The 20,422-nt window shown below is 45.2% G+C and overlaps 1 protein-coding gene across 1 annotated transcript; it reads left to right on the forward strand.

The window, feature by feature from the left end:
* The first annotated feature begins 22 nt into the window (after positions 1-22).
* Positions 23-19,687, forward strand: agtpbp1 (ATP/GTP binding protein 1). The gene is made up of 26 exons (XM_035536212.1): positions 23-182; positions 902-963; positions 1,133-1,263; positions 3,776-3,843; positions 3,964-4,027; positions 4,461-4,607; positions 4,804-4,935; positions 5,524-5,617; positions 5,737-5,774; positions 6,913-7,121; positions 7,564-7,741; positions 8,087-8,181; positions 8,335-8,451; positions 9,398-9,897; positions 10,151-10,234; positions 10,362-10,445; positions 10,789-10,937; positions 12,341-12,428; positions 12,836-12,980; positions 13,122-13,272; positions 13,654-13,834; positions 14,108-14,237; positions 14,486-14,617; positions 15,607-15,783; positions 16,682-16,845; positions 18,357-19,687. Exons 2-26 carry the CDS (start codon positions 932-934, stop codon positions 18,511-18,513), a joined length of 3,447 nt encoding a protein of 1,148 aa, XP_035392105.1. The 5' UTR covers positions 23-182; positions 902-931; the 3' UTR covers positions 18,514-19,687.
* Positions 19,688-20,422: the final 735 nt, after the last annotated feature.

Here is a 20,422-nt window from a genome sequence, read left to right on the forward strand (position 1 = left end):
TCGAAACATCTGCGCAAAGTCTTGGGATCCGGAATGCACCCTAGGAAGCTAGCGTTATCTAGATGGATAGCTAGTAAATAATTATATCGGGGCGTTGGAAGTAGCAGGGAGTAGGTAGTCGCTGGATAACACGGAGGAAGGAGCTGTTATGCTCAGATGGAGCACTGTTACACGATTTAAAGGTAAATAAGTCGCTCTTAGTCTGTCATTAGGTGTTTTTTACAAAGTTCGACAGTTGATGTTTCTGGTCCGCGTTGTCAGTGTTACATTTGCTCGCTAATGTTAGCCAGTCGCTAAGGCAGGTGCAACTGACATGTTTTATTGTTTTAGCTGGCTAGCTCGTTGGAAATTAGCTAGCTACCTAGCACTTTAGCGTTATATTATCCAGTCAAATAACATTCAGCGTTTATGACAATTGTTATAACTGTCAGATCAAATAAAAATGCATTCGTTTAATTTTCGAGTAGCTAGCTACGGGTTTTCTTTATCATCCGTCACTGCAGTGCATTTTAATTTCTCCACTGGCTCTTCTGGTATAGCTGGTCAAACCTCGCCATCTAGCTAGCCAGTTGCTTATTAACAGTTCTGACTAAAATATCTGCACGAATTGCAGTTTTTCAGATTACCCAAATTTTGTAGAATTACTTGGAACCAAGATAAGCAAAATCTGATATCTCGAGCAGTTATGTAGCTAGCAGGCTATATTAGAGGTTTAGTGTGTGAATCTTTTACCTAAATATTGTTTGGGTTTGTTTTTTGTTTTGTTTGCTTTCCTCTAGCAGCATTAAACGGTGGTTGTGCCTGCTACAGTGTTACGTTAGGACATGGTGTAATACACTCTGTAACCAGTGATTACACTTTATACGTGTAAATATTGACGCTCTTACCTTGTTTTTTCCAGTCAGTCAGACCTGTATGTGGGTGACAAGAAATGAATAAACCCAAAATGGCAACAGAGAAAGGGTAGGTGACCCCCGCCCCCCGCACACACACAATGTCTACGGAATACTGCAAGACTATAGAGATGTAATAAACGCTCATAATCAAGTCATAAACATGAGCAACTGGAAGATGAGTGAAGCATGAAAAGCAGGTCCTCTAAAGCCTCATGCTTTGGTACGCGTGTGGACAGCATTCCCAGTAGTTCCCGGGTGCTGATGCTGCTGGCTCAGCTGGAGCGGCACGACGGGGAGGCTGTGGGCTCTGACACGGAGGCCATCAGGCAGGTGACGGGCAAAATCCTGCACCTCATCCAGACGCAAGGTGAGTCAGCTTCGTCGCGCACACCCGGGTGAGCCTCGCATGGCTTCGTGCAAACCAACTCAGACACGCATGCATTGTGTTATACCTAAAGCACTGCGTGGCGAATTTGGGTCCTCTACATTTCTAACGTACATCACGTGCGGATTTTTTTTTCCCCCCTTGTTAACAGTGCGCATTAACTCCACAATGGAAGTACTGTGCTGTGTTCCTGGAACTGGACTTAATACTGTAGCTGTACTTTTTTTCTCTAAGTATGACCAGCCTCACCAGCATATTGCAAACTGAAACATGAAATTCATGAAAAAGCTGTACGTGGAATAAGCTGAAGTGGATCAGAAGGTTATCTGGTGCTGCTGGCCTGGCCTGCTAAGACCCCCCTCTGGAAGCTAAGACCCCCACTGACCCGGCAAGCTGTAACCGTATCCAGCATGACGCACGTGTCTCCACGGCCCCTTGCCACCCTCCACCCCCACCTGCCTAAGAGGGAGAATTTCGAAATGTTCCACATCCTTGCATCTCCCTGCTAATCCCTCTGCCACTCTCTTGGCATGCGAAGTTCTTTGGTCAGGGCCTCTGTCCCACGTCCTACGTGTCTGTCATCATCTCGACCTGCCACTCAAGCTGCGAGGATCAGCTCACTGGGCGGAGCCTCTTGAAGAAGTAAAAATCCCCCATATTGCTAAGTGTTAGTCTGGCTGATACAAGAGCGGTGTGTTTGTGTCTGACATGCATAGATCTGTGTTGTGTAGTGTGTGTGTGTGTGTGTGTGTGTGCGTGAACAATAAAGATGGACTACAGCTGTAATAGAAGTAGAGACACACATTCAGCCTACAGGCAGCCCTGGTAAGCTGTGAGAAATGGATTTCACACACGCGTCTGCAGCAGACATGAGTACTAATAACAGTCTATTCACCTGTATATGGGTGTAAGAAGACGTAGAAATCCAAAAGAACTTGGTGTAGGGCTGCTTGCACTAATGCTAATGTTACCTGGTAACATCTAAATGTCTTTTTTTTCAAGGTAAAATGGTTGCACATGCTGTGAAACTTAACAGACCATGCATTATTTTTGTTTGTTTTTAAGCTACCAAACAAATGGTTAATTTTATTTGAGGTAAATTATGCTTCTTTCTGTAAAAACTAACAGTAGAATTTTAGAGATGGTACACCGATCTCAACCAAATCAGCAGATAACACGAAAATTGGACCAAAGGCTTCAGTCTTTAAAACATTGCTAAACTACTGCACAGTTCAAGATTGTTGAATCGTGACTCATACGTATTTCGCTCGTTCGTCGTCCGAATGTATTCCGCCTCGCACGTGTTTTGAAGCGCAGTGCCTACCCGCTCCGTCGTCTTAAACGACATCTGGTAGTTCTGCTACTTTTCCTGCGAATGAGCGCGCTCGCACAAAACTGACTTGCCTCTCAGTCTCCCGTGTCACCGGTATTTGATTTGCACAGCACGTTTTTATTTACGGCGCTCTTTCAGCAGCTAGTTATGTAACCGTCCCTTTCAGTCTAACCTTCGGGCGGAGGCGGCCTCGCGCTCTCGTGAGGAGCGTTGCTCGGGTTACCCGGTCACCTGGCTCGGGCCCCCGGTTGCATTTGCTGACATTGTAAAGCAAAGGCGAGTGCCATAGGCTGACCTTTCAAAGCACATTCCCGCGGTTTGAAAGCGAATAAGGGTAATAATCTGCGTTGTTGCTGGCGGCGTGCGGTTGCTTGGGTCTGTTCTAGAAAGCAATGTGTTCTGCTTCTGGTTTTGTGTTCTTGCTGGTTGTCAATGTGCTGAAATGATGCACGCTTCCGTCGTAGCCCTGCACGCTGTCGGCGCCTGCCATCGACTAGCAAACGTCCTCAATGTTCTGAGTATAAATCAAAAGTAAACATCAATAAAAGTAAGTATAACTCAGAAGTAAACAAAACAAAAAACTAAATCTTATTTATCCTTAGCTATTGTAGGACTTTTCAGCCATTTCTTTGACCTTGCGTGAAGGATGGTTTGTGTTGGACGCTGTTTTAACGCTACTGCTCAAAACTTAAGTTGGCGCACAAACAATGTTTACTTGGCGCTTCAGTATACGATGGCAAGAGTTTGGCTGCAGATATCCGTTTTCTTCGAGAACTAACTCACTAGAATGTCTCTGATGTTTGAGAAAAGCATAACAAGGATGTAACTTTACACTTGGCCTTTCAAAGTTTGACCGCTGATCACATTTCTTCACTGAAATTTGACTATATGATTGAAACGTCCAAAATGAGAGGAATTCGACTACTCCAAGATTTTGAGAGCAGATTTTTGGAGCATTCCGATTTTAGCACCCAGTAACTTCATAGTATATCACTTTTGTATGACTGCTTTAGATACTACTGGCTGTACCATTGCCAGAAAAAAAGTCTTGTTTTGTCTCTTTCTGTAGTGATGATAATGCTCAGTGTAGCAACAGAAGAGTTAATCGTAGTAACATGTACCAAACATGTTCAGAGCTGACATCCTGCTGTTGTGTTTCAGAGAAGACTCGTAAGGAGGTCATGGCTAAAGGCTCCACTGGTATGGAGGTCATTCTCTCATCTCTACAGGTAAGCACACTCTCCTAACTAAAAAAAAATCACTTTGTCCTTCCTTTATTTATTCTGTATACAACCCAGTGTGATGTATCGTGTTGTTTTACAATAATTATTATATTTAAACGTTTACAGAGCACACAGGATTTGCAGACAATTCTGAACATCTTGTGTATTTTGAATGAGCTGTTGACAGTGGGTGAGTTTCTGTGGTCTTCGTATATTTGAATGGATTGGATCATTTTTTTTGTTTTTGATTTGGTCCTGGCTTTGAGTAGCGTAATAAGTAAACACCTAATTGTGTGAGAAATGTTTTGTAATTGGTCAGGTGTCTTTTTTGAATAATTTTGATTGGTCTGTTTTGTATCTGAGGTAAGTGCATTATAGAGAATTTGGTCCATAGTTGTTTTTCTTTTTATGGTTATAGCATTCATATGATGGTATTTTCCTTCAAGGTTTAAACACTAACCAAAACAAAAATAAAATTAAAATAACTCAAAAATAAAATAATTTGTATTCCCTGTTATTTGTCAGAAACAGCTCTCTACGTGAACTGTAGAAATACTAAATATAACAATTAAATACTACGCCATTAAACCATTGGTTGATGGTGTGTCACGGTGTTGCTGCAGCCGGTGGCCGCAGGGTGGGCGTGTTTGTGTCTAAAGGAGGAACAGCCATCCTCCTGCACCTGCTGATCAGCTCTGGCAGAGAAGCATCCCCCAGTGAAGAGCTCATGCACCAGATACACTCACTATTGGCCAAAGTTGGACCTAAAGGTAACCATGGCGATCCCAGTGGAGCACTGTTTCCCAAACCCCTATGAATGAACAGAGGCTAGCACTGAAAAAGAGCCTTCTTTTTGTGGAAGATTGGATTATTGTTATCGATACTTGATTGATTGTTTCAACCAATAATTGATTATTCGGTAAGTAAACATGAGAGGGGTGCGCACCTTACTCGCTGCCTCTCCAGACAGGAAGTTTGGAGTTAAAGCGCGACTAAGTGGGGCTCTAAACGTGACGGTGAATCTGCTGAAACAGAACCTGCAGAACCACAGACTCCTGCTGCCATGTCTGCAGGTGCTACGCCTCTACTCCAGCAACTGTGAGTGTGCAAAAGTGCATGAGCTCCTTAAAAACTAAATGATCCAAGGCAGTGAAGTATAAACGTTCGGGTTGCTTTTACAGTGTATTTTAATATCAGCCAGAAGCCTTTTTTTTTCACAAAATACCCAAAGCAAGATGCCACTATTATGTGGGATTCTGATGAGCTTTCCAATGTTTAAAATATTTCGACTGCATGGGTAATAAAATCAAGCAATCACTGAAAACTATATTCTTGTATATCGCACTACTTTTTAGGCAACATGGATTTAGTTAAACACATGTAGTGTGTGAGTGCACCATAAAGGAACAGGCGTTTCCTTTACAGAGAACTAAACGGCAGTTCCTCGCATTTCATTATAATCTAGCAATAAGCATGTTAAATATGCACATGTATGAATAAATAATAGGTAACCATGGTTAAAACAAAGTTTGGTGTCTCATTTTTGTTTTGGTAAAAAAAAAAAAGATTTTAAATCCCTGTCCATATTGGTCATCTGTGTAGTTCTGGATGATGTCAGTTTGAGAGGTAAATGGCTAGCATGATCTAGTATGGGTTCCTTAATGGTCTCTCTTCCTGGTTGTGTAGCGGTGAACGCTGTCTCACTGGGAAAGAGTGGCATGGTAGAGATGATGTTTAAAGTCATTGGACCCTACACCAAAAAGAACACCACCCTGCTGAAGTAAGAAGGGCAGCGTTTCTGCCGTGTCTTTCTGCATGCACTGCACAGCTCTGTTGGCAGGCTTCTCTGCTTGATACATAAACACGTCATGCTGTTTGTCTTCTGAATTTTTATCACAGAGTGGCCCTTGATACTTTGGCAGCTTTGCTAAAATCAAGTAAGTGTGATTGTATGATCATATTCCTTACATGTAGTGTAAAATATTTGAAACATTAGTTTAATACATTTAGGGCTGGGCAGTTATTCTATCATCCTTTTTTTTAAACTGAAATGAGTATTTTACTACAGTTTTAAAATATTTTAAATTGAGACTTTAAAAGTATGTGTTTACTTAACAAAATTCAAAACAAGAAGTCATGGCACAAACACCTTACGCATTTCTTCTGGGGCTGCCCTGCTGGTTCCAAACCAAGATAGTATCATAACTTCAGTCAGGGAACCGGTTCAGATTTGAGAGGTTCAACAACCTAACGTAAAGTGCAAAGTGTGCAGAAGGTCAGTCCCAACTAAAAGTGGCACCATGACCTATCCAGAAGCGACGAGTGGAATAGGAGCGCTGTGTGGGTGGGTGGGTGGGCGGGGGGGGTGGGGGGGGGGTGGATGGGTGGGTGAGCGAGCGTACAAGAGCAGAGAAGAAGTTGCCATCCTATGTGCTTCACTTCCCATGTTCATCATGCAGCAGATGCTTTTGTCCAGCGCGACTCTTAGAAAATACAAAAGCTAGAGTGTAAGAATACAATTCAGCCAGATCCCTGCCAGAGAGAACACACACACGGAAAATGCATAGAAGTAATAGGAACTTCATTTTATTACATTATATATGTGTATATTAGTACAAGTTGCGTTGGCGGTTCATACTGCTGGGGATATGGTGCCCGTTTATAGCGTGGAGAAGCAGTCAGCCTTCTTAACGCTGGTATTTTCTCGCTGATTTGCACACTGCAACTGATACTCTTCACTGCTCTGACCAGTATGATTTTTTTTTTCTTCATTGTAATAAAGAATTTTTAATAGGCACCACCAAAAAGAGATTAGATAAAAGCTAAATTAAAAAAAAAAAACAAATTTGTGAATTCAGTAAGGTAAAAAAACAAAAACATTTTTAAAGCTTTTTTTTTTTTTTTGCTTAATTGGCCAGCCCTAAAGATGTATTATGTAATTTATTATATTGATCACCTGACACTGTTTCTTACAAGTGATATACCTGCCTATGTTTTATTATTACTTGGGTTTCCTTAATCCCATCCACCCCAGTGTAAGTTGGGCTGTCCTTTCTGCCCCTGTTTGCTTGTAAGAGATGAATGCTCGCCGCGCAGTGGACAGGGGCAACGTGCCAGCCCTGCTCGCCATCTACCTGGACTGGCACCGCAACGACACCCGCCACCGGCACACGCTCCTTCGCAAGAGCATTCTGGGATGCATCAAAAACATCACTAACATCAAGCTAGGCAGGAAGGCCTTCATTGATGCTGATGGCATAAGGACCCTCTATAACACCTCCGCAGTGAGATACATCACGTTCTTAATGCATTTCCCTTTTTTTTGGAGTTTTGATATGTGAATTAGTAGTCCTTGGACGTTTTTTACAAGGAATAAAAGTTTATGATGCTGATTTTTACGTATTATGTGTGCTACTGAATATTTAATCACTGAATCTGAAATACAAATGACAAAAATGTCGTGAGACCTAATAGTTCTCAATTTATATGTAGGTTACATTAAACCTGTGAATATTCTTTCATATTCAGTGATATGCATATAGAGGTATATTTGTTTGTTCTGGTAGCTCTAGGTGAGATGAGATATTTCAGTTATGGAAGTCCCAGTACTTCCTGTGCAAAAATCTCATTACAATAGACTGTGTGTGTGTGTGTGTGTGTGTGTGTGTGTGTGTGTGTGTGTGTGTGTGTGTGTGTGTGTGTGTGTGTGTGGCTTTTCCTGGGAAGGAGTGCCTGCCCGTCCGGACGCTGGACCTTTTGGTGAACACCTCCAGCCTGATCATGAGGAAGTGCTTCCCAAAGAACCGCCTTCCGCTGCCCACCATTAAAAGTGCTTTTCACCACCCGCTCCCACAGGTCCCGGCCAGTAGCCCAGCGGCTCAGATATACAGCCAGCCACCAGACGGTAAAGGAGCAAGGAATGTCCACGCACAAGCATGCTTACATGCTCAACCTTAATGCGTAATTAACCAGTCAAGACCGATAAAAATCAGTTCTCGCCTATGACCTGGCAAGAGGTCCGATAGGTCGAATCAAAGTAATAAGCAAAAGAAAGAGGAAATTACTGAAGCGCCCAAAGGAAAAAGCCATTTTGTGTTCTGATCACACACACATTCTGCCTTGTGTTCTAACATATGCAGCCGTGAGGAAAGGAGCACTGCTTGGCATGCATAAAAATGTTCATCGTGTTGCCGCCAGCCGGAAGGAATAGGTGCGAATGCGTGTTGGATCATTGTCTTCCCTTTCCCAGTGGATGACGTCATGGACGAGAGCGATGACAACGAGGAGACGGAGGTCGACACGGAGAACGATACTGAGGACGAGGAGAAGGAGCACAAGGCTCAGGTGACTTCTGCATGCTGCAGGTCTGTGGAGGGCCGGGACGACAGCCCTGCGGGCCACGGCTAATGGCAGGCTGGCCTTGCAGAAGCTGGCCCACAAGGTCCCGTGCGTATCAGTCCGTGATTTCAACGACTGCTCTTGTGTGTTTGGCCACAGAACGATGACATTGAGACCGACATCAACAAACTGCGACCCAGACACCTTGTGTTGCGCCCATTTGACGAGCTAAGAGTTTATGAGCGATTTTTTCTGGAATTCTCTGAGGATTTTCAGGTAAAGACTACAACTGATGCCCACATATGAAATTTGCTGAACGATTCATATTCTGCTAGGTGGTATTGCTTCCTGAATAATTTAACTACACTTACCATAAGGTAAACAATCAGCACTGAGTTTCGGCTGTTTCTAAAAAACTTTGGACAACATCTGACAATGCACCTATTCAGAAGCAGCTAGTGGAATAGGAGGTGTGTGTGTGTGTGTGTGTGTGTGTGTGTGTGTGTGTGTGTGTGTGTGTGTGTGTGTGTGTGTGTGTGTGTGTGTGTGTGTGTGTGTGTGTGTGTGTGTGTGTGTGTGTACACACATACACAAATGTGCATATATAGTATGTATTTATTTGCATTGTAAATGTAAGGTAGCATGTAGCTTATACACAAACCCTTAAATGGCCCCTATCATGGAAAACTGAATTTATTTCACTTTGTGGAAATAAAGTATTTTGATAAAGTTTCAAAACACACAGTTTACTCCCAAAGTACAAACAGTCCATATGTGGAATCTAAGGTGCAAAACAGCCATTTGGAATCACTGTTTCTCTGATATCACAAGAGCTCTTTTACATATCCGCACGTGTTCAGCATACAGCAGTTTAGTCCCACCCACTTACAGTTTTCAAGTATGTTTCAGCTCTGACCACCATGACTGCTTTTTGAATTAGGCACAATACGTGACAGCCAGTCAGAACAAAGCTTATTTATCTTATGTCCATCTTAAAGGTGCAATAACAAAAGGTTATTCTAACGTATAAAGAGCAGCTGGAAAATGTTCGTGCAAAAATTATTTATGATTGGTTTTGGAAAATAAAGCCACACAAACACTAATGTCAACGCAAAGCAAAAAATGTAAAAGGAGAAAAATCTAGATTATGGTACCATTAAACCCTTACATATTAGAATAAAGTCTGCTACCTCTGTTTCTAATGGTCATCTTTATTTTTCAGGACTTTGACTTCGAGAGCAGTAAATCCACCTCCCCATTCACGCCCCATGCCCCGAAGCTCCAGCGGCCTATTGTCATCCCCATGGGCCGTACCCCAGCCGGCCCCTGGGCCTATCCCAGAAACAGGCACCCACGGCAAGATGCACACGAGCCACCCCGGCCCAATGACGCCCCGATGGGCGTGGTCTTCAAGGCTCCAAAGGATGGGCCGGAGCAAGATATAGAGCAGGCCCTGGGCTGCCTGGCCCTCAACACCTCTGACTCAATGAACGGAGGCTGCACCGGGGCGGGGCCTCAGGAGGAGGGTGGGGACCAGGCAGTGCTGGAGGTGCCAGACACAGCAGCACTCCTGCCTCTGCATGACCCTGACCTGTACCTAGAGATGGCCAAAGCAACCTGCTCCGTGCCAGGCTACACAGAAGTGGCGTATCCAGACTATTTTGGCCACATAGCACCAAACTTTCGGGAACACATTCTAGAGAGAGTTTACGGGGTACAGCGGTGAGTAGACATGCCACAGCAAGAGAACTGTAAGCTGTAGTCAGGAACTGGTTTTAAAACTGTTTTGTATTTGTTTAAAAAAACCAAAAAAAACCCCAATTTTTTTGTATTTCTGCATTTTTACATTTATCGCCTTGAGATGGATAAAGTCTGCTTTTAATTGTAAATCACATACTAGAATTATGCTGGAATACTTGAATGTTTCTCAGATTTAAATATCACTCAAATGTAAAATACACATGTTTTCCAACAGAGCGAAAATTTTCCAGGATATTGAGAGACTGATTCACCCTGCCGAGATCCTGGACAGAGTTGTATATGACCTTGACATGCAGAGGTCAGCTGATTTCTCTAATGATTTGTTCTTGACTGTTTTATGGTGTAAGGCATTAGGAATGAGTTAAAAACTCATAATTTGATATTTGATTTAGGTTGCACTAAAAAAGCTTCTTTTTAACCTTTAGTTGTCCAGTAGTTGATGGCGAGTCACTGAAGTTCAACTCGCGGTTCGAGTCTGGCAATCTGCGAAAGGCAATTCAAGTCAGAAAGTAAGCACAGTTCACTTTAAAGGCCCAGTTTACATTGTGGAAATATTTATTCTAGTCACAGATTCTGTTTATCTTAAATAATATCCTGTTTTTAAACTCTCCAGTTTATAGTATATTCTCTCGGAATGTAGATTTTTCCATACTGCCAATTATGAAATATGGTACAGTCTTGTAAGCAATATTGGTCAGGACATTGGAAAGCCATGATTAAGTGAGACTAGATCAGAATAAAGTGTGGTGTGATCGTCATAGTTTTGTGGCCATATATGCTCCTGAACCTCACTTTCACGTGCGCTTTGTTGGAACCCTTGTGTCATGTGGTATTCTGTAATGTGCTCTCCAGGTTTGAGTATGATTTGGTTCTGAACTCTGACATCAACAGTAACCACTACCACCAGTGGTTCTACTTTGAGGTGAGCAGCATGCGCGTGGGAGTGCCCTATCGCTTCAACATCATCAACTGTGAAAAGTCCAACAGCCAGTTCAACTACGGTGAGCCCCTAACGCTCCTCAGCCCAGAGGCGTTAGCCATCAGAGAGCTAATGCACCTTAACCAAGAGATGGTGCCCAAGACAGCGAAGCGTCCCGTTATCATAAAACGACACGGATAAGACGGAGGCAGAGAACGCCCTAACACGAAGCAGAGTGACGTTTCCTCCCCAAGTTCTTTTCTGATGTTGGGATAGACTGCCATTATCTTGCTTTTAGCTTTGGCTAAAAACAGAGGGTTTGTTTACTTGTTCTCAGTCATAACTGACTGATATGAAAAAAGCAAACACCTTGTGGTTTTATTTAGCTAACTTTCTAGTCTCCCCACCCCCGCACATCAGCAGGCTACTGTTTAGTATGCCAGAGATATCCTGCTATAGAAATTTAACAGACAGCTGCTAACCAATAAAAGTTTTCAGTGGGGTGATTCCCAAACCTGGAACCTGTGGGTTTGATCTCAGCTGTTGGCTGTCAACTGCAGCTTGGTTTAGGGGGAGCTGAACCTGCAGTTGGTGCATGGCATATTCATTTCATCACCATTATTAAGGAACAAAACTTTACCCTCTTGCTGTGTCTGTTTAGCACTAGGGATTGAAGTATATTTCTCAAGGACTTGATACTGTATATTAGTACAGTGTACTCTGCCCATGGTGCTAAGGTGATCCAGACATGCAGGTTTCTCTTGTATAACATAAGGAGGGCTTTGCCACGTCTTTACAGAAAAGTCACTCAATTGCTTGTCCAGTCCTTTGTTATGCCAAAACTGGACTCCTGCAGCTCACTCTTGGCAAGCCTCCCTCCACACTCCACCACGCCCTGATACAGAACGCAGATGCACGGCTCGTATTCAATCTTCCCAAGTTCACACGCATCACTTCACTGCTGCGTTCCCTCCTCTGTCTTCCTGTAGTCACTCGCATCAGATTTAAATCCCAGATGCTTTGCCCGCAAAGCCAAAACAGGCCTCCTGCCTGAAAGCTCCGGTCTCCCCCCACACCGGTTTCCCATCCTTCGTGCCTCAAGTACAACATGTCTTGAACCACTGCCCCTCAAGAGGGAGAAGACATGCCTAAAGAGCCTTCTGTACTAGCACCAGATGGTGGAATGAACTCCCTCTACCTTACTGTAATGTTCATATTTGTATGCGTGCGTGCACACACACACATGCACACTATACACACACGTGTATATATTTTACTTTGGTGAATACTCTGACAGGCTATTGACCTAATGCTTTAGACTCTGGTTTAATGTCCCAGCATTCGGCTTTTTTCCAACAAAGCACGTTTGTAAGCCGCTCTGGAAAAGAGCGTCTGCTACATGCTGTGACCGCAAACGTAAGTGTGTGTGTGTGTTTGTGTAGCGTTGTGTCTGTACGATTGTGAGCTTGCGCCCTCTGGTGGCAGGCATGCAGGTGCTGATGTACTCTGTCCAGGAGGCCATTGGCGGCAGTCCCCGCTGGGCCCGCACTGGCTCCGACATCTGCTACTACAAGTAAGTCCTTCTCCGACCCGCATTTCCACTGCAGCCGAAGTCATACGAAACCTCCGGAGCTCTTTTGAAAAGGCAGGCATCCCGTTTTTGCTCAGGGTTGCAGAATACTGTGCTTTAACTGGACAATAAAAAAAAAAAAACACACATTTGCATCAGGATATAAACACATTCAAAGGAAAATACACTTGTATTTGTAGATGTGTGCATGTTTGCAAAATTGAATAATGGGAAAAACATTGAATTGATAGGGTCACCACTTAAAAGCTAAGTATGTGTAAACGCTTTCGAATTACTCTGGAATCCAAGCATGTTTGTATCCGCGCACTCGAACAGTTGTAATCTCCCTGTGGCAGGCATGGTCTTGATTGATTGGTCAGCATCATAACGTCGCTCTCCTGTCCACGCAGAAACCATTTCTCCCGGAGCTCAATCGCCGCAGGGGGCCAAAAGGGCAAATCCTACTACACCATGACCTTCACTGTGACCTTTCAGCACAAGGACGACGTCTGTTACTTTGCCTACCATTACCCGTACACCTACTCTACCCTGAAGGTATTGGCTCATGGCTGCGAAGCACATGCTGTAGACGTCCAAGCACGCTCACATTGGGTGGAGGTGGGAGAGGGGGGAGTTGTTTATGAGGGTGTTCTTGGCTGCCGCCGGTGATGACTGATGAGGTGTTTTGCGTGGCAGATGCACCTGCAGAAGTTGCAGACCATGTGCACGCCGCACATCTACTACAGGCAGGAGCTGCTATGCCACACCCTGGGGGGCAACGGCTGCCCCCTGCTCACCATCACGGCCATGCCGGAGTCCTGCAGCAGTGACCGCGTCTGCCAGTTCAGTACGTCTCTCTCTCTCTCTCTCTCTCACACACACACACACACACATAAATAATATTAAGGAGAAATCGGGTGAAGCTTCTTCTGTGACGTTGTGAGCCTACACACAGAAAAGTCACAAAAAGGAAATGCGCAATCGAGCCACAGTCCAGACGGAGTTCTTACGTGTGAAAGCAAACGAGTGATAATGAGCCCCTCCCTCTAACGAGCCCAGAATCGGTCCTGGGTGCGGACTCGAGTATTCGGCACAAGCGTGAAAACAAGTCTCAAGAAACCAAGCCCCAAATCTCACTTTCTTACACACACACATACACACAATGCCTATATGTGTCAGTCCAACCCTTACACAAACAAACACAGTCTGAGTAGTGTGCCATGTGCAGGGAATCGGCCGGTGGTGTTCCTGAGTGCACGGGTTCACCCAGGAGAGACCAACGCCAGCTGGGTGATGAAGGGCACGCTGGAGTTCCTCATGAGCTCTGGCCCTCTGGCCCAGAGCTTGAGGGAGAGCTACATCTTCAAAATCATCCCCATGCTCAACCCAGACGGAGTCGTCAACGGGAAGTATGTCTGCACACGCACACGCACGCACACAAAGACTCTCGTGTGCGCTGTTGGTTCAAGGACTGGCTCTTAAAATGAACCGCACAGATGTTTTGGTCGATGCTTGTAAACTGCTAAGTGCATCTGGATCTTGTTCGCTCATGCCGTCTCCATTTCTCCCTCGCTCTCATTCGAGCTCTCTTATCGCACGCTCTATCGCTATCTCCCCCCACCATCACTGCGTGTTTGGGTGGGTGGGTGGGTGGGTGTGTGTGTGTGTGTGTGTGTGTGTAGTCACAGGTGCTCTCTGAGTGGTGAAGATCTGAACAGGCAATGGCAGAACCCAAGTTCTGAGCTTCACCCCACCATCTACCACGCCAAGAGTCTGCTGCAGTATCTCAGTGCTGTGGGGAGGACGCCCCTGGTGAGATACGCCTGTGTGTGTGTGTGTGTGTGTGTGTGTGTGTGTGTGTGTGTGTGTGTGTGTGTGTGTGTGTGTGTGTGTGTGTGTGTGTGTGTGTGTGTGTGTGTGTGTGTGTGTGAGTGCATGTGTTTTCTTATGTTTTCCAGATCAAAATGTCCTGACCATGTGGGAACCCAGAGACACAAGGTCACTGTACCTTGTCGTGGTGTGCGTGACAGAGTAAACATTGTGCAAATGTGTGGGTGCAGGTCTTCTGCGACTACCACGGTCACTCGCGCAAGAAGAACGTCTTCATGTATGGCTGCAGCGTGAAGGAGACTGTTTGGCAGACCGACATCAATGCCAGTTCCTGTGACCTGCAGGAAGACCTGGGCTACAGGGTAACGCGCGCGCGGGCACACACACAGACACACACACCCGCACCATCAGCAAATGACGGTATACAGGTATACAGATCATACTGGACCAGAATGCGCACACAGGTTTGTATGTAGACTTATTCAGTTGTATAGCTCTGCCTTTAGAAATGGATGAGAGTTAGACTTTTAAAATGTCTGATCATTTATTAGTGTAATTCCTTTCCTATTTTGTAGAACTTACTACTACTGAAATTGGTTCATATAAGATTTCTAGTAAACACAATTGGGAGTGGTTAACAATTTGTTTACAATGAACATAAGGTAAACAACATGCAAGTGAATTGAAGTGGTAGCTCAGTGGTTAAGGTACTTGACTTGTAATCAGAAGGTTGCTGGTTCAAGCCCCACCACTGCGAAGATTGCCACTGTTGGGCCCCTGAGCAAGACCCTTAACCCTCAACTTGTACTCACTCATAATTGTAAGTTGCTTTGGATAAAAGCATCAGCTAAATGCCGTAAATGTAAATTATTACCACTGGACGTTGTAGCAGGTTACATGGCAAGTTGTTACTTTGTGAGGGAAAGAGAAACATCTCTGTGGGATGAGGAAATTTTGTCCTGCTAAGGGTTTGAGCTTGATGGAATTATAAGTGTAAGAGTTTTTTAAGGTAAGTGTTTCCTGCATTCCAGTCTGTGGGTTTTATGACGCTTAAGAAGAGGGGAAAGGGTACGATAGCCAGGCCTGCGTGATAAGCCATCGGCTGGGGTGTTTATGGCTTTATTGGTCAGCATCCAGGCGCCAGGGGTCCTGGTTCCTGTCCCTGGCCCTGACCTGTTCAGTTTCATCAGAGGGATCATTTGTAGTCTTATCTTCACTGCGTAAACATGTGGCGTGCTACTACCCTGCCTTGCACCACACTGTGCCGTCCCGTCACTGAAAGCGGGTCGGATCTCTGAGCAGGCGTGCTGTGTGTCGTGTGTGTTTGGGTGTGTGCGCCCGTGTGCGGCAGACTTTGCCCAAGCTGCTGTCTCAGCTGGCACCTGCATTCAGCCTTGCAAGCTGCAGCTTCGTGGTGGAGCGCTCCAAAGAGGCCACAGCGCGTGTGGTGGTGTGGCGGGAGATCGGCGTGCAGCGCAGCTACACCATGGAGAGCACGCTGTGCGGCTGCGACCAGGGCAAGTACAAGGTATGAGCCGCCAGGGGCGGGGCAATGGGCGGGGAACGGGTGGGGTCAGTGTTTGGTGGGCAGCGGCTCTTGCAAGCACTCGGAAGGTTAACTTCATTAGTAGTGTGTGTTTTTCCATAAGTGTTCATATGGTGGTTTTACTGAGTCATGCTTCTTCTCGGGGGGGGGGGGGGGGTTGGCCTGGATATCATCAGAGTTGCTCCCTGGTGTCATTTTTGTTAGGGTCGCTAAAGGGGCGCCATTATCCATGACCCTCATTTTAAATTCCACACATGTAGACCTTGATGACTCTAAGATGTGCACAGGGCTGATCTGACCCCACCACTGAATGAGACAGAGAGAGACAGAGAGACAGAGAGACAGAGAGAGAGAGAGAGAGACATGCACGCACACTGGAGCAAACACAGTAACAAGTGCAGCATTCCAGCACAGCGTTAGCTGCAGCCACAGAGGGTGAGGGTGAGTCCCCCCAGTAGATGGCGCTGCAGGGCAATGCACAGCGACGCTGAGACGGTGACTCATCCGCTGCACTCCTCTCGGTGCGGAGGAGAATGCCTGCATGCGATCGCAGCCTGACATGGCCGGGACGAGCAGTTCAGGCAGCGTGGCCACGCCCACCCAGCCGTGGCGAGAGCAGGGTGCAGGGGCAAACTGCGGCCGAACCCTCAAGGAAGAAGGGGTCAAGTGGCTAGGGCAAAGGTTCAGCGCCAGGCGTGCAGCACCGGGTCTAATCGCTCTGCCTTCCCCCAGGACTCTGAAGCAATTGGTTTTTAAGTGGCCTTCTGCAACTGCTACAAGTTCCAGATGACAATGGTGCATGGTTTTCAGCGTAATGGGTAATTATATATATATGTATATATTTTGTGTGTGTGTGTTTATGCACACGTGTGGGTTGTAGGGCCTCCAGATCGGCACAAGGGAGCTGGAAGAGATGGGTTCCCAGTTCTGTGTGGCTCTGCTCAGGCTGAGACGCCTCACCTCCCCCCTGGAGCTCCGCAACCATCACACACACCAGCTGGACATGGAGAGAGACCTGATAGAGACCCGCTGCAATATGACCTGGTATGTACACACACACACACACAACACCACACACATACACACTCTCTTAGTTCCTATGCAGTATCAAACACAAGAAACACGATCAAATAAGATTTTTATGCACATTATAACCCACAGTATGACATGAAAATACTCCTTACTGAAGACTCCTCAGGTGACTTTTAAGAGTCCACACTGTCAGTTGGGTCAAAAATGCCAACAAAAAAACAACACTGGATGATCCTGGCTTAGACAAAGACATTTGAGATGTTTCTCTCCTGTAGATGAGAAATTGCACATTTACTCTTTTCAGTGTTTATGCCCAGGCTGTGCCTGGTTCATAATCATTTTTGGAACCTTCGTTTGGGGTAAGATGCTGAACTGGGTGACATGAGATCTCGAACTGAAGTGTGGCCGTTACCAGTTTCTTCATAAATCAAATGATATTTTATTGAAATTTTGTCTGCACTTAGACACCTCCCTTTCCATGAATGGGCTTATTCAAAAGGGTTTTCCCAGCAGCCTGGGTTGACACTTGGTTGGGTTAATATTTTGGTTCACGCTGCTCTTTCTACTGAAAATGCACTGAAATGTCAGCTGCCATTCTCCTCAGACAGACGGGGCTCGTGGCTTCTACAGTCGCTGTGTAACAATTTGCGGGGAGAGAAGAAAAAGAAAAGCAGAAAACGATTGTGACAGTAATAACACTGATGATGTCAGAGTCTAGAAGCTTCTTGAGAACATACCTCTGCCCCTCCCAACATGTTTATTTCTTTAATAGATCTCTCACACACACACACACACACACACACACACACACACACACACTTGCGTATCTTCCATCCCTCTTCTAATGGCCAGTACTACTTGAGGAGCTCTCAGTCACACGGGGCCCTCCACACTTGAGCACTCTGGGCACTCTCCCCATTACAGCAGTCTAATCACCTGATCCAAAAGGCCGCTAATCCGGTTTGGGGCCGCCCCCGGTATCTGCCCCCCCTCTCCTCCTGGTGTCTCGCTGGGATCCAGTTTCTCACCCCCTCACACCATTAAAACCATTAAAAAGCCACTGAAACCAGCCAAACCACTGGGCTGCGGAGAACACACAAAAACATTAAACCATTTAACTGCTTAACAAGAGAGCCATAAAACCATCATCACATTATTGTATTAGAGGGACAGGGAGACGGGAAGCAAGAAGAGACACGTTGCTCTTTGAGGTCTGAAACCGCTTGATGATCCCCCCCCCCCCCATTTAGACCAGCAGTAATGTAAACATATTGGGCATCACTAAGTGTGAAACGTTCTGATTGTTTAAACATGGAGGATTCACCTTATTTACTGAGAAGCCAGAGAAGTAGTTTGCATCATAAACAAATAGACAATCAAAACAATCCAGAACAGTCGGTTACTAAAGTGAAGTGGTTTTTTTAAAAGCCGATCTATTGTAGGATACCGCACTTATAAGCCGTATTTCCCACAATATCTTTTTAATAAGCGAAGTGACTGTGGTGCGCTCGTGTCTTCCGCAGCCCCACCACGTACGTGATGGAGGAGGACGAGCCTCCGTTCATGGAGGAGGTGGACTATAGTGCTGAGAGCGAGGAGGAGAATGACCCCAACCTGGAGACCGCCCAACTGGACCCCAACTCTGACCTTGAGATCAACAACCAGGACACTCTTACCTGAGATCTGCTCACCCTAGCTAAGCCATACCAAATGCAGCTTAGTTACACAAGCCTGGCTAAGTGACATCAAACCTTTCAGTAGGCGAACACAACCAAATCCAGTTCTAGTCATTGACACTAGTTCCAAAAAAAATGTCTTAAAATATAAAGATGTGCTTCAAACATACATACTTGAGTACCAGTGGACAATTACAGCCTAATACACGTGCTCCTGACATAACCAAGTTAGGTATAACAAACACTAACAAAATAGAGTAATGGTTTGATAAGGTCAATAGTACCTAATGTAAAATCAGCAGTACTTGAATGCAACATGGAGAGACGACCATAATTATGTTGGATATTAATTCGCCATATTTTATTTTTAATAACATTATAAACAGACTAGTTAGTGCTGTAGTGATTTAACTCAAGTGTTAAACACAAGCAATCTCACGTCTGGGTCACGGTCTTTAAAAAGGAACTAATGGTGCTACACTCGCTGTTCAAGTACATTTCGCTTCCTGTTCAAGTACACTCAGTTCAGCCAGAGCGAAGCTGCCTTTCCTTCAGCCAGTGTGGTGTGTTGCACACAAACGCATTAAACGTTGTATCCACTGCGTTCTAACACATCTCGCAGACCCGTGTGGGTTAGGGAGGAGAACCCCAGATATGCTCACTCAAACTTGTATACCCGCGCTGATGTTCCACTGTGTCATCCCGTGTGAGAAACGTATCATCACTCTTGCCTTCATGGTATCGTGTGTGTGGGTGCGTGTATGCACTCACGCTTGTGTTTGGTGTTTGCTAGAAGCCCTGTCAGTAGGTTGCAGTCACTGATCAACATTGCTTGAGTGAGTGAGCGTGCTTATGGCACTATATGGATGTATTTGCACTGGAAATCATTTCGGGGATGGGGTGGGGGGTTGGGGAGAAGTCTGCACTTGAAGTGGGAGAGCTCACGTGATTTAATTCACATGCAGAGTTGTTTTGTTGTTTGTTTAATTAGTGCATGTTTCCTGGACGTTGCCTTTCTTATTTATTTCATGTTTGGTTGTTTTGGGAGAGGGGGAGGGAGAGGGATGGGGGGTGGTTAGCTGTAGATAAAAATACCAAAAACCAGTTTGGTTTGGACTGAATGTATAAAATCAAAATGGCTGTTTGACTTTTAAAGTTATGGGTAATAAATATTTAAGTTAAGCTGTCCACTTGGTTTCCATGTTGTCATTTTGTAAGCAATTTTTTTTTTTTTATTGTATAGTTGCTAAAAATGTTACTGTAGACCACGGAGAAAATAAATGGTATCAGGCTTGCTTATGGTTTAAACAATCCTGAAGCACCATTACACAGACTGTGCAAGGAATGCTAAAAGAGCACAGCACTTCTGAAACAGTCCGAAGACCAGAGGTTCCTGCTTAAAGATGCCGTCTTCGTTTGTCCAGAACTAAACTGGGACGTATAACAACGAAAGGGACTCGACAAACCAAGGCACCTCCAAAAACCCCTGGACTTCCCATTGAGGGGACGAACAGTGAGAAATGTCGAGGAGCCCGAAGCAGGGAGAAGGCAGTGAGGCAAAAGCCATGATGGAATGTTAACCAGCAGTCAACGTTAAATGAAAGCTCCAGTCTATTCAGCCTCCATCACTTCCTCCACCTCCCGGTCCCTGTGCTCTTTACAGCACAAAAACAAAAGCCTCCGACCCAGCTGGCTCTCAAAGACAGCTGCATTCACATCAGAGCCCTAATTACCCACACGCGAAAACGCGTACCATCTTGTACGCTATTAGCAGGCGGCCGCGTGTCGGTTTCCGACTCTCATCTCTTCACGTTATCTATTCATCTATTTAAGTGTTATTTATAAAGCGTCCTAACAAAATGTTGAGACCATGAAATGGCCTCAGTCATTTCTTTAAGCTTATTCGCTGGTTC

The sequence above is a fragment of the Electrophorus electricus genome, chromosome 18 (genome assembly GCF_013358815.1).
Source record: "Electrophorus electricus isolate fEleEle1 chromosome 18, fEleEle1.pri, whole genome shotgun sequence".
Lineage (NCBI taxonomy): Eukaryota > Metazoa > Chordata > Actinopteri > Gymnotiformes > Gymnotidae > Electrophorus > Electrophorus electricus.

Coding starts and splice junctions, on each gene's coding strand:
- agtpbp1 (XM_035536212.1), top strand. CDS start 932: ATGAATAAACCCAAAATGGCAACAGAGAAAGG. Junction 4,608..4,803: donor GGCCAAAGTTGGACCTAAAG/GTAACCATGGCG, acceptor CTGCCTCTCCAG/ACAGGAAGTTTGGAGTTAAA. Junction 14,618..15,606: donor AGGAAGACCTGGGCTACAGG/GTAACGCGCGCG, acceptor CGTGTGCGGCAG/ACTTTGCCCAAGCTGCTGTC.